We start from the raw sequence: 17175 nt of genomic DNA, 5'->3' as shown, positions 1-17175 counted from the left end.
CAACCCAGGCAGCACCGGCCGCTGAACTCCGACACACATTGCAATTATAGCCATCAATTTTCATAAACCGGACCATATTTGAGCTTTACATAGTTGATTTCTCGCATAAAAAAGTTTCAGAAGTGAATTTTGTAATGGAATAGCAGAGATCTGCGCGACCTAGATTCAGAAGACTACCTGATCTCAGATCAATGGTGTAGCATGTAATGTAAATGTTGGGGCGTGACAAAGACTAGAGACTAGAGCCAAATGAGGAGGCTCGTTGAGATTCGCCCGTTTTCAAATTGTGAGATTTGCAGAGGAAAGAGGTGTCAATGGGATTTTGAGGTTCTATGTATGTCCTATTTACCCACCAAACTGTCATTTTTCAACTATGACAAGGTAAAATCGGCATTCTATCACCCCTTTTAAAGATGAAATTCTTAACTTTCCGCAAATTGTCATCTTTCTTGGGAAATACACTAGCAGCAGTGGGATTCTAATGTATGCTGTTGATTTTTTATGTAAGACAATGCAAAATTGCTCCCCTTCCAGCACACCATTTTCAACATACTTTATTGGCATTGATAACCAGGACAGCTATGGCCCACTGAGCTGATTAATATTCATTAAGAGTAGAGTGGAGAATATGCAAAATGTGTATTTTTCTATATTTCTTATTCTTCTGTATTTACTCTGCTATTCATATGGATACATTACCGATATAAATTAAAAACATTATGGACAACAGTTTTAAAACAAAACCTAAATGGCTTAAATGTTTGAATGTAAACAATACTCTTTGTTTGTGTGCAATCTGGCCTGAATAATCCTTAACAATCCCACCTTGATAGAAAAGGTAAATGGCTATCATGCATTATTATGTTTTATCACAGTATGATATGAAAACAAGATACATAAATGAGAATTGGATATTTTTGCCACATGCAACCAGTACAGGCAGAATCCAGGTTTTGTTAATAGTAAATGTTTTGTTGTACATCTGAAAATAACCTTGCAAGTCAACAAAACAATTTTACTGTAGTATTTAAAAATAGCTGAGCAAAGTGTTTCATCTAAAGACTCCTTATCCATTCAAAAAAAAAGCTGAGAAAGGTAGAGACATTCCACGTCTGCAGACAGTATTTTCAATTTTTACTGAATAGACAACCATCTCATTTTAATTGCAAACTATGCTAACAGCCATTGGCCAATTGACTCAATTCCTCTTAAATTTCTTACACTAACGGGCACTTTCACTATCTCTCTCTATCGGTGTCATATACCGTAAGCATGTGTTCAGACTACACCCAGACATAACCAGAATACTTGTAGTGTAGTTCATGTGAATTTGAGTAATGCTTATCCAGAGTCCATAAAGGCAGCAGAAGTGTGCCCATAGGCAGATCCTTTTTAAAATATGTCCCACTTAGTTTAGGTGCCAGACCTGTGTCGCTCTGTGCCTGTAGCTGTGGCACAGTAATGTATGTCTGTTTGCATTCATTGTGTGTTTCTACTCTACATGTTTGTTTCAAAGCTACTGTACCTTCTGTGTGTAGGTTTTGCATGTGTGTTTGTAAATGGCCAGTCGTCACCTGTGATCACAGCAAGTGCCCCTGTTTCTTAGGCACTGATGCACTGTGGCACCGGCATTTAGCAGTCCCCACCTGCAGGCTCTCACTTGCCCTGAGTAATAGGCCACTGTGACAGCTGTGTTTGTTTGTGTTTGTGGATGTGGATGGAGAGAGAAAGAGGGAAAGAGAGAGAACGGGAAAGACAAACGAGGAGAGTATATAGAAATAATCCATACAAAGACATAAAACAGGCAGAGAAAAGAAAACAAAGGCTTTCCAGTTCAGGTGTACAGATGTTAGACGCCTACAGTGAAGTTTCAAATCATCTGATTATTCCTTTGAAGACCCAGTCTTTGCAAGCATCAATAAACCTTGTACTAAAAATAAAAGGAAAAATAGACTGTGTCAATTGCAAACCCTAACACATACATCTTTTTCTGTCCCAGCCTAATTGTAATGTTTCTTTCAAAGTTCTGATAAAGATGCGCTTTGTCTGATCGGTGTTTCTTTCAATTCAATTCAATTCAATTTTATTTATAGTATCAATTCATAACAAGAGTTATCTCAAGACACTTTACAGATAGAGTAGGTCTAGACCACACTCTATAATTTACAAAGCCCCAACAATTCCAACAATTACAGTAGTTCCCTCAAGAGCAAGCAGTGCGACAGTGGCTTTCGTGTTCTATATTTGACTTATTTTGTGATTTAGACTAATACAATAGTTCTTTTATAAGCAAATCATACAGAAAACTAAATAACAATATATAAAATACTTACCAACATGAGTAAACAGTATATGCATATGATTTTAAATATACATGCACACATAGGTATGTTTGTATGTTTACCCTACACTGTGTGTGTGTGTGTGTGTGTGTGTGTGTGTGTGTGTGTGTGTGTGTGTGTGTGTGTGTGTGTGTGTGTGTGTGTGTGTGTGTGTGTGTGTGTGTGTGTGTGTGTGTGAGGTGCATACATATACTCTACATAAATATACATACATCAACAGTCCTGCTACTCCCTCACAGAAACACAGCAATTCATAGTATAAATGTATCTCAAAAGACCTCTCCATTTGGTCATTTTATTACTATTACTTGGTGTGTTTATTATATTTCGGAAAATGGCTGATGCAATGCTTCTGACTTCAATACAATACTGACTGCAATACTCAGTAGCTCTTTATTGTGAATACTATTATTAAGAGATCTGAAGACCCTGTGTCATGACACTGCCCAGCTAGCCGACACACTCATGTATGCACATGCTAATTTTTTGATTGTGCAAGCACTACACTGACAAAAGCATACTGCACTCAAGAGTTATGCCAAACTGGCCTAATTTTCTTATTTTCATTATCTGTTCAGCAGGGTTTATTTTTTTTTTATTATTTCCTGCTAAATAAAAACAGGACAATAGTGCCACTGTGGGTATTTTAATCTTTTATCTCAGCACCAGAATAGATTTATATTTGGTAAATTTGACAGCTCCACTCATAGAAAAAGCATAAGAAGATAAAGGCACTCACAGATAATCAGCTAAATGAACATTGGCAGGATAAAGGCTTTCCAGCAAATGTAAAAAATATTATTTCCCAAGTGGTAATTAAAAAGTGATTGTTAACAATGTTACCCATGACTGCAGATATTCTATTTTTCTGAACACTGTTCACCCAGTGAGGGACTATGTGAAAATGTTTGAAGTGTATGTACACCATCATTAGAGTTATGTTATCTTAAATATTAATGACAAGTTACCAGTCAAATATATCAAGGGTATTGCAAGTGTTGTAAAGTGAAATTATTATTTGGGGGATTGGTTGCATTAATTGGAATTATTAACACCAAATGTTAGTTTACCAGGTCCAAGAGGAAATTGGAAAATTATTCTAAAAGGAAGAGTAAGGTACATTAAGTGGCAGTGGGATAACTATGATTTGACAAGCTTTTAGTGATGTAGAATGAGTCATTAGGAGCTTGTCACACAAGAGAGTTTGGTATTCAGGAAAGTAGTCAGTGAATGAAGTAAACAATGTTCAAATAAATCCAATTTTCTTCTCTTCAATACATCTAGATCATTACCTTCTTTGGGGGCCAGGTGTACACCAATGAGGCGACGGGCAGCGAGGCCAGCCGTCTGTCCTTTGCTGGGGAGTACCTGGCTGGAGACGCCTCCCTGCTGATCAGTGACCTGCTGCTGACTGACTCTGGGGAATACCACTGTAAAGTCAAGACTGGGGGAAAGTACCACTGGAGCCAGGTCAACCTCATTGTGCTGGGTGAGTGTTGTCAGACACATTGTAATAGACACACACTCAGGTTATGAAGAGACCCAAACCCATTTGTACATACATACACACACTCTCTCTCTCTCTCTCTCTCTCTCTCTCACACACAGACACACACACACACAGACCTAATCACTGGATCATTAGCCTGGCACATTTCCTCCGTTGCGCTGAATGTCCTAATGATTCAATTTGATTCAGACAGTGTGATTTGATTTTGCTCATGCTGTTTGGGTTCGTTTGGATAGATTCGTTGATGAGGTGAGACCAGAAACATGCGACTGGGTCTGGAAGAGCATGATTGATTATGTTAGGGTCCGAGTTACATGGACAAGCATCAAGTTAAATTATTCATATTGCACAGGCTAATACATTTGTGTCCTCTATGAGATCTATGAGAAACAGACAACATACCCTGCTCTAAGTTTGATACTGTAATGAAATTTAGTAGTTTATGATGACATTGAAAAATGCCACTACTGAGCTTCTTAGGAAGTCATGTCTTAACTCTAGTTACTATAGAAAAGCCTGTTTTGGCCTCATAAGCCCCAGCAAAGTCATCATTGTACATTGTATCCCCTTCTTTTCCTCTTTGTTTTCCTCATTTGCCCAATACACAGATGGTTATAAATGGCTTAGCTTAACAACTAGCTCAGTGGCAATATGTGTCTTTGCCTGCATATCTCAAATAGCTAACCAATTCTGAAGGACAGATAGCAAAAGGGGAGCGTCTGTACCACAAAAGCCAGCCACAAAGTCCAGCGGGAGGAGCAAAAGCGTTCTCAATGTCAGAAAAGTAGGCGATTTATTAAAACATCATGGGAGATTAGTTCAACCCGCGGTTATTGGTTTTCTAATGGAACAGTCTGTTAATCCTCTTGCGCTCACTCTCCTCTCTCTTCCATAAAGACATTTCAGTGAGTTAGTGCCTCGGTTTTTACAAATTGCCCTCAGCTTTGTGGTGACACTTTCGATTTTGAGAGAGACGAACATTTGCATTTTTCTCTCTCTCCCCACGCTAAGATAATAGCTTGGCAGCCGAGCTGGTAGCTGGCTTGGCACGGGACAGCGTGCGAGTGTATGTATTTGTGTGCACGCCAGGGTTTATGCGTGCCTCCAGTGGTTGCGTTTGTGTTTATGTGCAAGCTTGCACGGTAACGCCTGGGTGCCTGAACTGTTCTTTTTACAAAGTGCGTGTGGATTTGCACGTGCAGATATTTTTGACTTAGTGTGTTTGATTGTGTCTGTGTTTTTATAGGTGTGTGGGTATGTTTTTATAGGTGTGTTTGTATTTGTGCATGTGTGTGTGAGGCTCAAACTGCTCCTGCTGCAGCTAGGCCTAACTGACCCTGACAAAGCTGCGAGATGCACACAAGGATGAGGACGGGATGAAGAAAAGGAGGGCTGGACGGACAAAGGCACATAAGCTATCTGGCTTTACATACAGGCATTACAGAGTTACTTATAGTGCAACTTTTCTGACAAACAGCCAAATACACAAAAGTCTACATTGCTAATATGACAGCATAAAAAAAACATAAAACAGATGTTTGAATGTAGTCCACCACTGATCTAAAAATATATCCCTTGTGAGGGAGAAAACAGTGTGCTATTTTCCTGCTTTGGTAGTTTTGCAGTGCCTCTTAGCGTGTATCTAAGAGCAGCTGTATAGGGCTCAGCAGGCACCAGCTATACTGTACTGTGCCTCCGGCTACTGGACTATGACCAAAACCTTTGACCTGTGGAGAACATATTACCACAAGCGCCCACAGCCAGCTTTGGGGTCACATTGATCCATGGGTCTATTTTTTTTCTGCGTGTGTCACCAGCTCACAGAAATGACTGTGATGTTCGATTCACCCTTTTTAAAAGTTGTAAATGACGCCAGTAGTGGATATAGATAGACACATTCAAATAAAGTTTATAAACATTTTAACTTTGTGCAACTTAACAAGCCAGGTGTAATCTTATTATTTCACTTTTATGCCTTTGCTCTTCATTTAATGTGGTGTTTTATGTTGAGGTGGTACACTGGTTTTGGACTGTTTCACTTGCTTCAGTATTTATTTTTTATATAAAGAGAAAATCCATTGTAAAACTATATTTCAGCTAATTTTAGACACTTAGAGAATAATATTATCTTCAACCTAACCATCGATAATGAATGGAAGATGGATTTTATGAACTCATAGAATATTTGCTTGAGCTTTTAAGCTTTATTTTATAATAGCAATAACAGTTCCAAATTAGGGAATGTGTCTATATTCCCATATTATCACACATCCCACAGTTTTAATAATATGAGTGTCTCAACAACTGTCAAATAAAAAAAGCCTGTTTTGAAGATGCTACAGATTTATTTTTGGTCTTGTATCTCCAGCTAATTAAAAAATTACTTCATATCCACAAATTTTATAATAAGCAAAATATATAAAGACTATAATTGTGCATTTGAAACTACACATATTAGTGATGCAGTACATGTAAGAACCTTGCAATATTTACTGTTCAGCCTTAACTTTGTTTGCATTTTCTATTACCTTGCCCTATTATTAACAGAAAAAAGCATCTAAATGTACCAATGTGTGACAAAGAACAAACATGTGCTTGTATGTTGCACATTTGTATTTAAATGTTTTTGATTCCCATGCGTTCTTACAGTCAAACCTTCCAAGCCGAGGTGCTGGATGGATGGCAAACTCCTGGAGGGCAGTGATGTCAAGCTGAGCTGCAAGTCCAGCGATGGTTCTGACCCCATCAACTACAAGTGGGAGCGAGTACTAGACAAAGGCAAGAGTCTGGGCAAATTGCCAAACCTGGCACTGATAGGTAAGGAAAATAATTGGCACTACACTGACGTGCTGATTCATCATTCAAGCCCTCTGCAGAGGAATGCTACGAAGATTCATTTTTATATTAGTGATTTTTATAGACTGCATTTATCCAAGGAGGTGTTTTGCTGAGTATGCCGCCTTTCCTGCGCCTCCTCCCAACTTCACATTGACACCTTAATCTGCCCAGTACAATGACTTTCTCCTGGTGGCTCTCTGATATGATTCACTAGATCATTAACAGTTACAATACTTTACTAAAGGGCACTCAGACGAGCTCGGATTATCCCAATTAGGCCACTGATTCTGCATGCATCTCTTATCTTATAGACCACTGCCAGTACTAACATTTACAGACACAGACCACATTATGCATACTACTTCTTTTTTTTCTTCCCGGAAATCAAACAAAACACAGCCCTGTGATTTCTAGTTCTACTCTGTTGGGATGAGTTATATAAACATGAGAATCCAGGCTGATACTGTCATTTGATGAAGACGTCTTTAACATTGAAATGTCAGCCTGGCTCAAGTGAATTGTACCTGCATGCATGAAGTCAGTGTAAACTGAGTGTTTTGTCTTGAATTGGGTGTAAAGTGAAGGAAATCAAATGTAATACACAGAACTGGTCTGGCAGCTCCCACTCTGTACCAAAGAAAAACATTGGCCCTGAGGCACACTTCATTTACATGGTGTGGATTCTGGCGTTCCTCTTGGATCATAAACCAGGCATATCCGCCTCTAAATAGTACTAGAGACAGTTTATAGCAGAAAAGCTAATAGTAGGGCAATTCTCCCTACTATGTATCCTAAACCGCCAACTGCTACCCTCTCAACCTCAGTTTTCCCTCCAGTGTTCAACTGGCATCCATGATGGCACGTGCCCAGACGAAAACCTTAAAATTAATGACCTCCACCAAACAACACCTGTTCAGTCTAATTAGTTTTCATTGGACGATAACACACAGCGTCAGCAGCCATTATTTATGGGTCTGGTGAAAGGTAATATCACATGGTTGTCATTGGTAGGGATGACTAAATATCCCATGGGGCTGTGGGGCTCCATCGCTCTCTCACACACGCTCCTGCTACTCTCTTTAAGTCCTCCTCAGTGTCATGGGCCTCGTTCTTAAATAAACACTCCATCAATGCCTCTGTCTCTCCCCTTCCTGCTTCTTCCCTCTCTCTCTCTCTCTCTCTCTCTCTCTCTCTCTCTCTCTCTCTCTCTCTCTCTCTCTCTCTCTCTCGTGTTCCAACCATAAAATATATTTCAATTGTCTCTAAAGTCCTGCAAATTTAATTGACATTGTGGATAAACATGCAGGAATGCGAAACAATATACAGCAGACACTTGCACTAACTAATAGTTATTTATTTTAATTCCCCAGATCTCAAGAACCCAGAGCTTGTGACCCTGAGGAATCTCACCATGGACAGCACAGGAGTCTACAGATGCACAGCGAGCAATGACGTGGGAGAGGAAAACTGTACCATTGAAGTCACAATGCAACGTGAGTTTTGGGAGGGAAGGGAGAGTCAACCTTGCAGACTTCACTTCACACCAAACTGCCACACTGATTGATGTTTCAAACTGGTTATTGTTTCAAACTACAGCTGGAAATACCCCCTCCCCTTCCCCCCATTTATAGAAGGAGACACTGGAGGGGTCGTAATTTGATGGAAGCAATAAAAACACTAGAAACGCACACACACACACACTCTGTCTCTCTCACTCTCACACACACACACACACACTATAGGGACTGTACTGAACTTAAACTGTTGGCGTCTGGTCACCACCTATGCTCCAACAGTTGTGTTTCACTGTCACTCTAATACATTTCCTGAGAGGGGTCGGGTGTAGAGAAAATGACACATATGGTTGCTCAGCAGAAAGTCCTGGTGTTAAATTGAATTTGGGCACCGTGGCACAAATATGTTGAGATATTTCCAGTATATAAGCATGGACCATGAGTATTTGTGAATGATGAATAATACGTGACAATAAGTATCTCTTTCTCCAATCACTCATCACTCTCTTCTCCATTCACAGATGTGAGGGATATAGGCATGGTAGCAGGTGCAGTGGTGGGAATATCCCTTGGTGTCCTCATTGTCATATTAATCATCTGGCTCGTCTTCCGGAAGAAAGAGAAAAAGAAGTATGAGGAGGAGGAGACACCAAATGAGATCAGGTTTAAGCATCCTCTTTTTCTCTTCTGTGACTGGTTCACTCTTTTGCCATTTTGTATTATTTTGCTAGTTAAAATGCATGCTAAAAGGTTAAAATTGTGAGAATGTGTGGGATTATAAGTGCAGATAATCACGCGTATGTTTCTCAATGTGTTCTTTCGTTTCTCTGTGGGGCTGTTGCTTTTGAAGTTTAGCTGCACTTTAAACTTTAAAATGAGTTAAAACCTGTTGCTGTCCTCCATACACAACTTCCCACTACTTGTAATATCTGACTAAATTGTGTTTGACGCCAATTAGACTGAGCAGGAAGATTTATAACAGCCATGTATCAGCTGATGCAATATCTCGTGCAAAAACAAGATATATCAGGTGAAGAGGCATGTTTGGTATAATGAAACAGGAAAAAGATACCTTGCAACAATACAATTATAGCCTACCTCAGTGCTCAGCCACCTGGGGCGGTGCACCTGGAGATGTTTGTGCTACAGCATCAGTACTTCCCACGGGTATGATCCCAAGCTTAGACCACATAATATGCAAAGTTAGCAGAAACCAATGCAGACAAATGGAAAAAGGTACTGTTACAATTAACTTAAAATTAATATTTTTTTTTGTTTTATACAGGTCACTGCCCTCACAAGCAAAACTAGACTAAAATAGATCCCCAGAATTAAAGTTTTAAGTTTTATGTATTATATAGTTATATATAACAGTGGAACTCAGTTTGAAGTCAGTTTGAGAACTAGAAATGAATCTGTAGGGAAAAAAGGGATTTAATAGATCACACAATAATTCAATAGTGCCAAGCCTATACATACAGTAACTGTAAATATATGTTGTTCCATGTAACAGTGTTTTCTGATTGCTTTGCAATTGCTAATAAGCACCAGTTCAACTGACACCTTTCCGAACCACAGCTAACAGTGGTCAAGTCAAATACTAACTGACACAGTAACTGCTCCTGTATGCTTGGATGTGTTTGCTGTCTGCCTGTCTGTCTGCCTATGTTTTACATGTACGTGTGCCAAAAATAAAAACATTACCCATACACCCATGTGTGTGTGTGTGTGTGTGTGTGTGTGTGTGTGTGTGTGTGTGTGTGTGTGTGTGGCATCAGAGCTGAGGGATCACACTAGTGTTTATTCCTCACTCTAAAGCATGCATGCAGTGGTGGACCCTAATGACTCTTATAAAAGCAATAACATTTATTTGTGACAGGCTGGAGTCGGTGTAGGTGCATATTTACTGATGTAACAATGCATAATGCAGAATGGTTGAGGGACAGCTTCAAGTAAATAATGTAGATGTGATGAAGTGTTTTCTGTTTTGGTACTATGTTAAGAAAAGACTGAGCCTCTCCACTAATGTGCAGAACCAGACCGCACCAGCTTTAGTGATGCACATCTCTTGGGTATGGATTTAGAACCAACCTCACTGTTGTTTAAACATTTAAATTTTTTTTCTTTCAAGAGTTATAGTACCATCTCTGCCGTGTCTGAGAAGGTACAGTCAACAGTGCACAGATGAGAGGTTTCTATTGGTGACTTTCTGTAGAAAATTTAGGCCTTATATCAATGGGATAATATTACTTGCTGACTTAGCCTCGCGACCCACACACCCTGGTGACCTGGTGACAGTGATTTATAATGACTGCAAAGATCCTCTGCAATTTCTATAGCATCCTTAGTAACAATCACAGCACAAATTACCTTAGTTTTAGTGATTAATGTTACTGTCAATTTTAAGTTGTTTTCTCCAAGCATTTTCTATTCTTCTGTGCTATTATGTAAATGTTTTATTCTCCTTCTGTCGTGAACGTAGAATTATAAACAAAACTTTTCATTGTGTTCTCAGAAAAAACTTTTTTTTTCAACATTTGTATGTGGGGAACTAGTGATTTCAGCAGATTTCATTATTCCATGCAAATGTGTTTCACAAAACTGGCTGGGGGGTATGTCATGAATTATATGAGGTCCCCACAAAATACTAGTCCCATGTGAATAGGGTCACTTAGAATGGTGTTAGGGTATGGCACTGCGTTGAGGTGTGTGTGTGTGTGTGTGTGTGTGTGTGTGTGTGTGTGTGTGTGTGTGTGTGTGTGTGTGTGTGTGTGTGTGTGTGTGTGTGTGTGTGTGTGTGTGTGTGTGTGTGTGTGTGTGTGTGTGTTCCTCTTATCTATTGTAAGGACAGTTGAGATAAAATGAATGGACTTTTGTCGTCATTGTTTGGTGTGTGTGTTTCTAACCACAGGGAGGACGCGGAGGCTCCAAAGGCCAAGCTAGTGAAGCCCAACTCCCTCTCCTCATCCCGCTCCGGCAGCTCACGCTCCGGTGCCTCCTCCACCCAGTCCATGGTGCACAACAGTGCCCTGCGTGGTCACCGCCCGCGCCCACCTGCTGTAGCAGCTGTGAAGGAAAATGGACAGCCTCCAGGCTTCCCCCAGTCCCCTCCATCCTACACTTCAGTGGTGCCCAAGACCCCCGAGCCCCCTGCCACTCCCAAATACAACTCCAGGAACATGTCTGGGCCCACACCCCCAACCCTCATGGTCCCCGCCCAGACCAAGGCCTTTCAGACTGTGTAGGACTGAAAGCCAACCACTTCCTGCAGCCATGTGAGACTCCCATCCCAGCCCAAGCCCCTAGCCCCCTTCCCAAAGACTAAGACTCTTCCATAGACAAAGAAATGCAACTAGTTAAAAGGATGTAATTAAAAGAATCAATACTATAAGTCCAAAAGTACTTTCAATGAATGCATACTTAAAAAGGGAAAATAAGACATGTCTGCCCCCTACTGAATTACATTAAACAACAAAACAAAAAGCAAGACCTGAGATGCAACCGTGTTCGTGTCTCATGGCTAAAGGCAGAACTTATTTTCTGAGTTCCGTCTTTTGGCTTTGGAAGGCACAGGGAAGTGTCGAGTGCAGCAAGGGGGAATGAGCCCCCTATAGTAGTAGAGCTTTTATTTATTTATCAAATCAAAGGGTGAGGCATGCAGTAGAGAAAAAAAGGAACACAGTAAAGGCTGGATGATGAAGTAGATCCAAGACAGATACCAATGGAGTTATACAGCTGTCAAGCTTTGGTTGTCGAAAAATACAAGATGCATAACAAGCAGGGCGGAAACAAGGAGGAAGAAAGTGCGAGAGTGGAAGACAGCTACTGATTCTTTTTTCCGTGGGAGGAGGGTGGGATGAGTCTCTGATTCATGTCACCCTGCACCTCTGACTCGCTATCTCCAGCACCTGCTCTGAAACCACAAACCCTTTTGCCTCCCATGGGCTGGGCCGATTGTGCCCATCCATGTGAACAGACACAGTGTGCGGCGTGTGCATCATCTGCCTCAGTGCTCTCGGTCTTTTCGTGCTCTCATAATGAACCCGTGAGAAACCACAGCGGTCCTGAGACTGACTCAGCTGGCTCACAAACAGCTCATCTGCTTTACCAATCAGCAGGGGAAACTTCAGGTGTAAGGATGTAGCATTGACAGTGGAGTCAGATCAATGGAGTTAATACCCCCCTCCCACATCCTGTCTACAGATATCCTTTTTCTGGTACTGAATATCTTTCCTGAATAATTAAATAGTATGTATTAGGCCTATAGCAAGTAAAATACTTTAAATATAGGGGATAAGAATCTATTAGACAAGCCGGAATTGTTTTTCTTTGATTGTTTTTCTGTTTTCCTGTGTTTCTTCTCTCTGAACAGGTTGTAAAGGGTGACAGACAGCTATATGTCCATGCTATGTCATCCATATTAAGAAGTGCCACCAATCCCTAGGATGGGTTATTATTTGTTTGCTTTTTTTACTCTTTTGTTTACCTGCTACATTTCTGAACCAAAATCAAAATCTGTCACCATGAATGTGAGATGTAGAAAGATGGTGGATCCCATTATTTTCTGCTCCCTATAAGGTACTGAATCAATACTCGAGCTAAGGCACAAAGAATTGACTTTGACGTTCAATTTTACAATTCCTATGTCTGAATGAAGGGAGCGAAGAGTATGATTCTAGAGACTTCAATTGTATAGGCTGTGTACGGTATCATTGTCAGTACTCTCCCTGGATCCATAAAAATGGAGTGGCACTTGATTGCTGTCTCGCTGAATCACCAGGGCCTGCTTGGTTATTGGTCGAGCTGAGCCAATTCTCTTTTAGTCGTATCCTCAGACCGGCCGAGTGAGATTTGATTGAAAGTATCTGAAAAAAGGGGGAAAGTAGCCTATCTAGTGTGCCTTTGCAATCCCTCTTCTCTTCTGGTTTCTTTCTGTGTCCTTATCTTCAGCACACCAGTGGTTGAGTCTCTGTTCACATCCAGCTTTGAGGGTCAACAGTAGCAAATACTGAGAGATACAACTTCACAAAATGTGCCCTAGAAATAACAGATGCAGCCTAGGGAGCACCAAGCAGAGTTAATTATCCATGGTGAGAAAGCAATCCCATGCCATGGGACAATGTACTGTACATTCTGTAATCAGTCTTGTTTTATATTGTACATACAGATAAATATACGCACATGATGTCATTTAATTTAATAAATGAGGGTATGTGAGGGGAGCTATACCCCTTACAAAAGAGTCAAATGGGAAACCCAAAAGTGAATTTAAAATGTGTTTTGTTTTTTGTACACATGTTGTGTGAACAAGTTAAGCCCCATATTCTGATGTCACCTTTTGACATTGTTTATATTTGAACTAAGTATTCATGTGAAACAAACATATACATCTAATGAGTGCAAGTGTAGAAAAAACAATCTAGATAATCCTAGATATCTTCACAACTCCTGGCCAGATTCTCATGAGATGTTGAATGAAATTTATTGATCCCCCTGAGGATTCTTCTGATTTTTGGTGACCCCTTGACATTTCCTGAGGCACCACCAGTGGGTCAAAATTTCCCCTTAACCAGAAATTGGGCATTGATCTTGAAAAGTAACTGCCAGATTTTCATAAAATCTGCTACAAGTATTTATAGTCAACACATAATAAATATTTTGGTGAACCCTGACCTTTAATCTGGCACTCCATCCATATCAAAATGACATGTTGTGGGGCTGTTTATACTGTCAAAGGAAATAAGCTGTTTTTATTTGTTTTTATGACTCTCAGGACAAACTAAACAATTTAAGGTCCACTACTGGTTCTAAGAAGAGACATTTCTCAGTATAACACTTTAATATTATAGCTAGTACTGAATATTACTATTCTCTCTGGGCCGATAGTGTGTAAGTGCTAAAATAGTAGTAGCTAAACGTAACTGGCATGTTAACACGGGCATACTGCGCATGTGTCAACACACAGACGGTTATTTGAACCCTCCTATAACTGCACATTGTAGTGAATAAATATAATGCCAAAGGCAGCAATAAAATACATAAAAAATCATTCTACACAAAGACGTGACTCATCTTATAAATAACGAGATGTAACCCAAACCCTGTCATTTAAACTATTATTGCTACCTAGCTAGCTGCTAACTGAAGTGTTGACGCTTGCGCAGTTTGCCAGTTTTCGTGGTTTCGGTGAATCGTTCAGTAACTACATTCTAGCACTTATCCCAGTAGCTACAGTAGCCCGGTAGCTTAAATTTTGTTTCACTTCTAAATCTAAAGTTTCAGACTGAAGTAAAACTTGTCACACAAGATGAAGTAATTCAACCTCAAATGTTCTGAAACCCAACATCTGTGTGAGAAGCACATATGGTTTGACTTCACATGCGGGATTTCACATGCGACTTAACTGTAAAGGAAGATGAGAAAAAATTGCCTTTTATATTTAACTAAAGACAGCGGTTCATATTTAAGCAGGGAAGCTACTGAGTGTGTGTGTCTGTGTGTGCGTGCTTGCGTGCATGCATGCATGTTTGTGAATGGGTGTGAGTGTGTCTGTGTGGGTGTGTGCATGTAAACTCAGTATAAGCCCTTGGGCCACACCCACATATTCCCATGTTATCCATTCAATGAGAGAGAAGGATCCAGTCAGGCAAAGTAACCTCTATCCAAATTGATATGACTGCAGACTGGCAGTGTTTATTTTAGCTTTCACTGACTTCTATGCCTATTAACCTTGGCTGCAGGCACAAGTCATGTTTTTCTGGGGGTTGTGTCTCGAGACAAAGCACGTCCATAATTCATAATATTGTCAGCTCTGGAGGCCACTTGTATGCTCTCTCCTTGCTCTTGCTGTCTCTTAACATAGAATGCACTTGGCCCTGGGTGTACCGATGGAATCTAAAGGCACACACACACACACACACACACACACACACACACACACACACACACACACACACTTAATACAAAAAACATCAAAGTTGTATATACACACACATAAACAGGTACACGTGGCACATTCAGGTCCGCACAGAAACAAGGGTGTGTGCTTCATGCACATTCACAGTTGCATGCATTTGCTCACAAACACACACACACACACACACACACACACACACACACACACAACACACACACACACACATGGTTTGCACAAACAAAAGCCCAAACAGCAGTCCTTGTTATTTCTGCTCCTTCAGAATCAATTTTAATGGATCGAATGTCTGAAGGTATTACAACTTACCGATGGAGCCAGGATACTAAATGCAGCACAGAAAGGGACACACTACTCTGCATCACCCAGGAAACATGTGACACACACACACACACACACACACACACACACACACACACACACACACATACATACATACACATACAGAGATACACAGATATAACAGCTACTGTAACAAAACACACACATGCATGCAAACACACATGCACTCCGGAATACAAACTCTGCTATGCATCTTAACAATCTGGATAGCATATGCTTTAAGACTTTTCTTCCATGAGAATCTGCGAGAGTAGTACTGGGAATCAGAAGAGGTATAACAGGATTGATTATGAGCCAGGCCTATAGGCTCTTGCCGTTGAAATTCCCTCCACTGCAGATAAAAGTAGCAGTGGAGGTGGAAGATGGGATGCAAGTCTTCCAGCTGTTAAATTCCTCCAAGCTTTTTGATTTCCTTTCCAGCAACTGCAAGTCTCAGGTGGCAGATTCCCCAGTTTATGAGCCGTCGCGTTGCATCTCTCTTCTCATGTGTGTAGCTTTGTGGCCTGACAAACTTGCGCTCTTTCCAACAAATTAATTTTAAGGAGCGTTTGTCAGTTCAGTAGAGAGTGGAGGAGGAAAGTCTTAACACACCTCAGTGTCAGCAGCACATTCAATATCGTTCTTTAAAACAGGATCCATCGGCACTATATATTGTCTTATTATCAACACTCAAAGGTGCAGTAAACATAAAATCATTAAAATGGTTATCCTGCGTTATATGATAGGAGTATGAATCTCATGTAGCCACTATGTTTTATGTCCTATTAAGCCGTTTTCTTTCTGATTAAAGCTGTTGAGCAGGGCAAAGTGATGCTCAGACTTTTTGCGGTTTGGCCTTGTATGTCAGTATAGGGGAATGTGATGTATTGTTACTTTTGAGAGAGGAGATGGAAGAGGCTGTAGTTACCCTCAAGAAGGAAAGCAAAGTTACCTGCATGTCATAAGAGATTGAGCAGACGAACGGGAATGCTTTGCTTTGATGTAACATAATTGTATTCGGCTAAAAATAGAAGAAAAAAAAAAAAAAAAGAAAAGAAAATCTACAGTTGTAAATATATTCACAGAAAACTTTATGAAGCTTTATTTTGTCTTCTTTATTTGGAATTTATCATCCATGTACTTTGCACTTTTATTTGTGTGCTATGCTCATCACCGGCCTGTGTGGGATCTGTGTGGTTGGCTGTTTCTCTTGACTACATTGTTTCGATGTCAGGGGGAGACACACTCAGCGCGGCGTCAATAAATGGAAATGTAAGACACTTTGGTTTTCTTTACTCTCATCTGTTTTTTCTGCCGTGGCTTCTCTTTGGTTTTATAAAACAGTACGGAATTGTTTTGTTTGTTAGTTTGATGAAAACAATCCATGTAAATATCACAAGTAAAAAAATGTATATTTTTACGACTTCTGAGTTATTACTCTTTCATTTGCAAATAAAATATTCAATGACAACTTCATTGGTCTTGTAGCATCGTGATTTGGATTTTGGCCTTTTCTGAAAAGAGTAAATACAAAACAAGAAAAACATTACATATTTAACACTCCTGAGTGAGATGGATGTGTCATGTTCATCTCAGGTATTTGTAATTATTATTTTTGCTATACCTTCCCTTTGCAGTGGTTTTCGAAATGTATTATTGTCACTCCCCAATCTCCTCTAAACTGATCTTGGTGTACAGTACAGTATGTTTATGGCGAGT

The 17175-nt window shown here is 40.1% G+C and overlaps 1 protein-coding gene across 1 annotated transcript in view; it reads left to right on the top strand.

The window, feature by feature from the left end:
* clmpb (CXADR like membrane protein b) overlaps nucleotides 1-16932 on the top strand; it is a 67028-nt gene extending 50096 nt beyond the window's left edge. The window contains exons 3-7 of the mRNA XM_028572471.1: nucleotides 3627-3831; nucleotides 6502-6669; nucleotides 8061-8183; nucleotides 8726-8867; nucleotides 11116-16932. Coding sequence (XP_028428272.1) covers nucleotides 3627-3831; nucleotides 6502-6669; nucleotides 8061-8183; nucleotides 8726-8867; nucleotides 11116-11449 — 972 coding nt within the window. The 3' untranslated portion in view covers nucleotides 11450-16932. The remainder of the gene's footprint in view (nucleotides 1-3626; nucleotides 3832-6501; nucleotides 6670-8060; nucleotides 8184-8725; nucleotides 8868-11115) is intronic.
* The last annotated feature ends 243 nt before the right edge of the window (nucleotides 16933-17175 follow it).

Source organism: Perca flavescens, chromosome 3, assembly GCF_004354835.1.
Source record: "Perca flavescens isolate YP-PL-M2 chromosome 3, PFLA_1.0, whole genome shotgun sequence".
NCBI lineage: Eukaryota > Metazoa > Chordata > Actinopteri > Perciformes > Percidae > Perca > Perca flavescens.
Note: the sequence above shows the minus strand (reverse complement) of the source record. Positions and strands in the feature narration are given on the sequence as shown.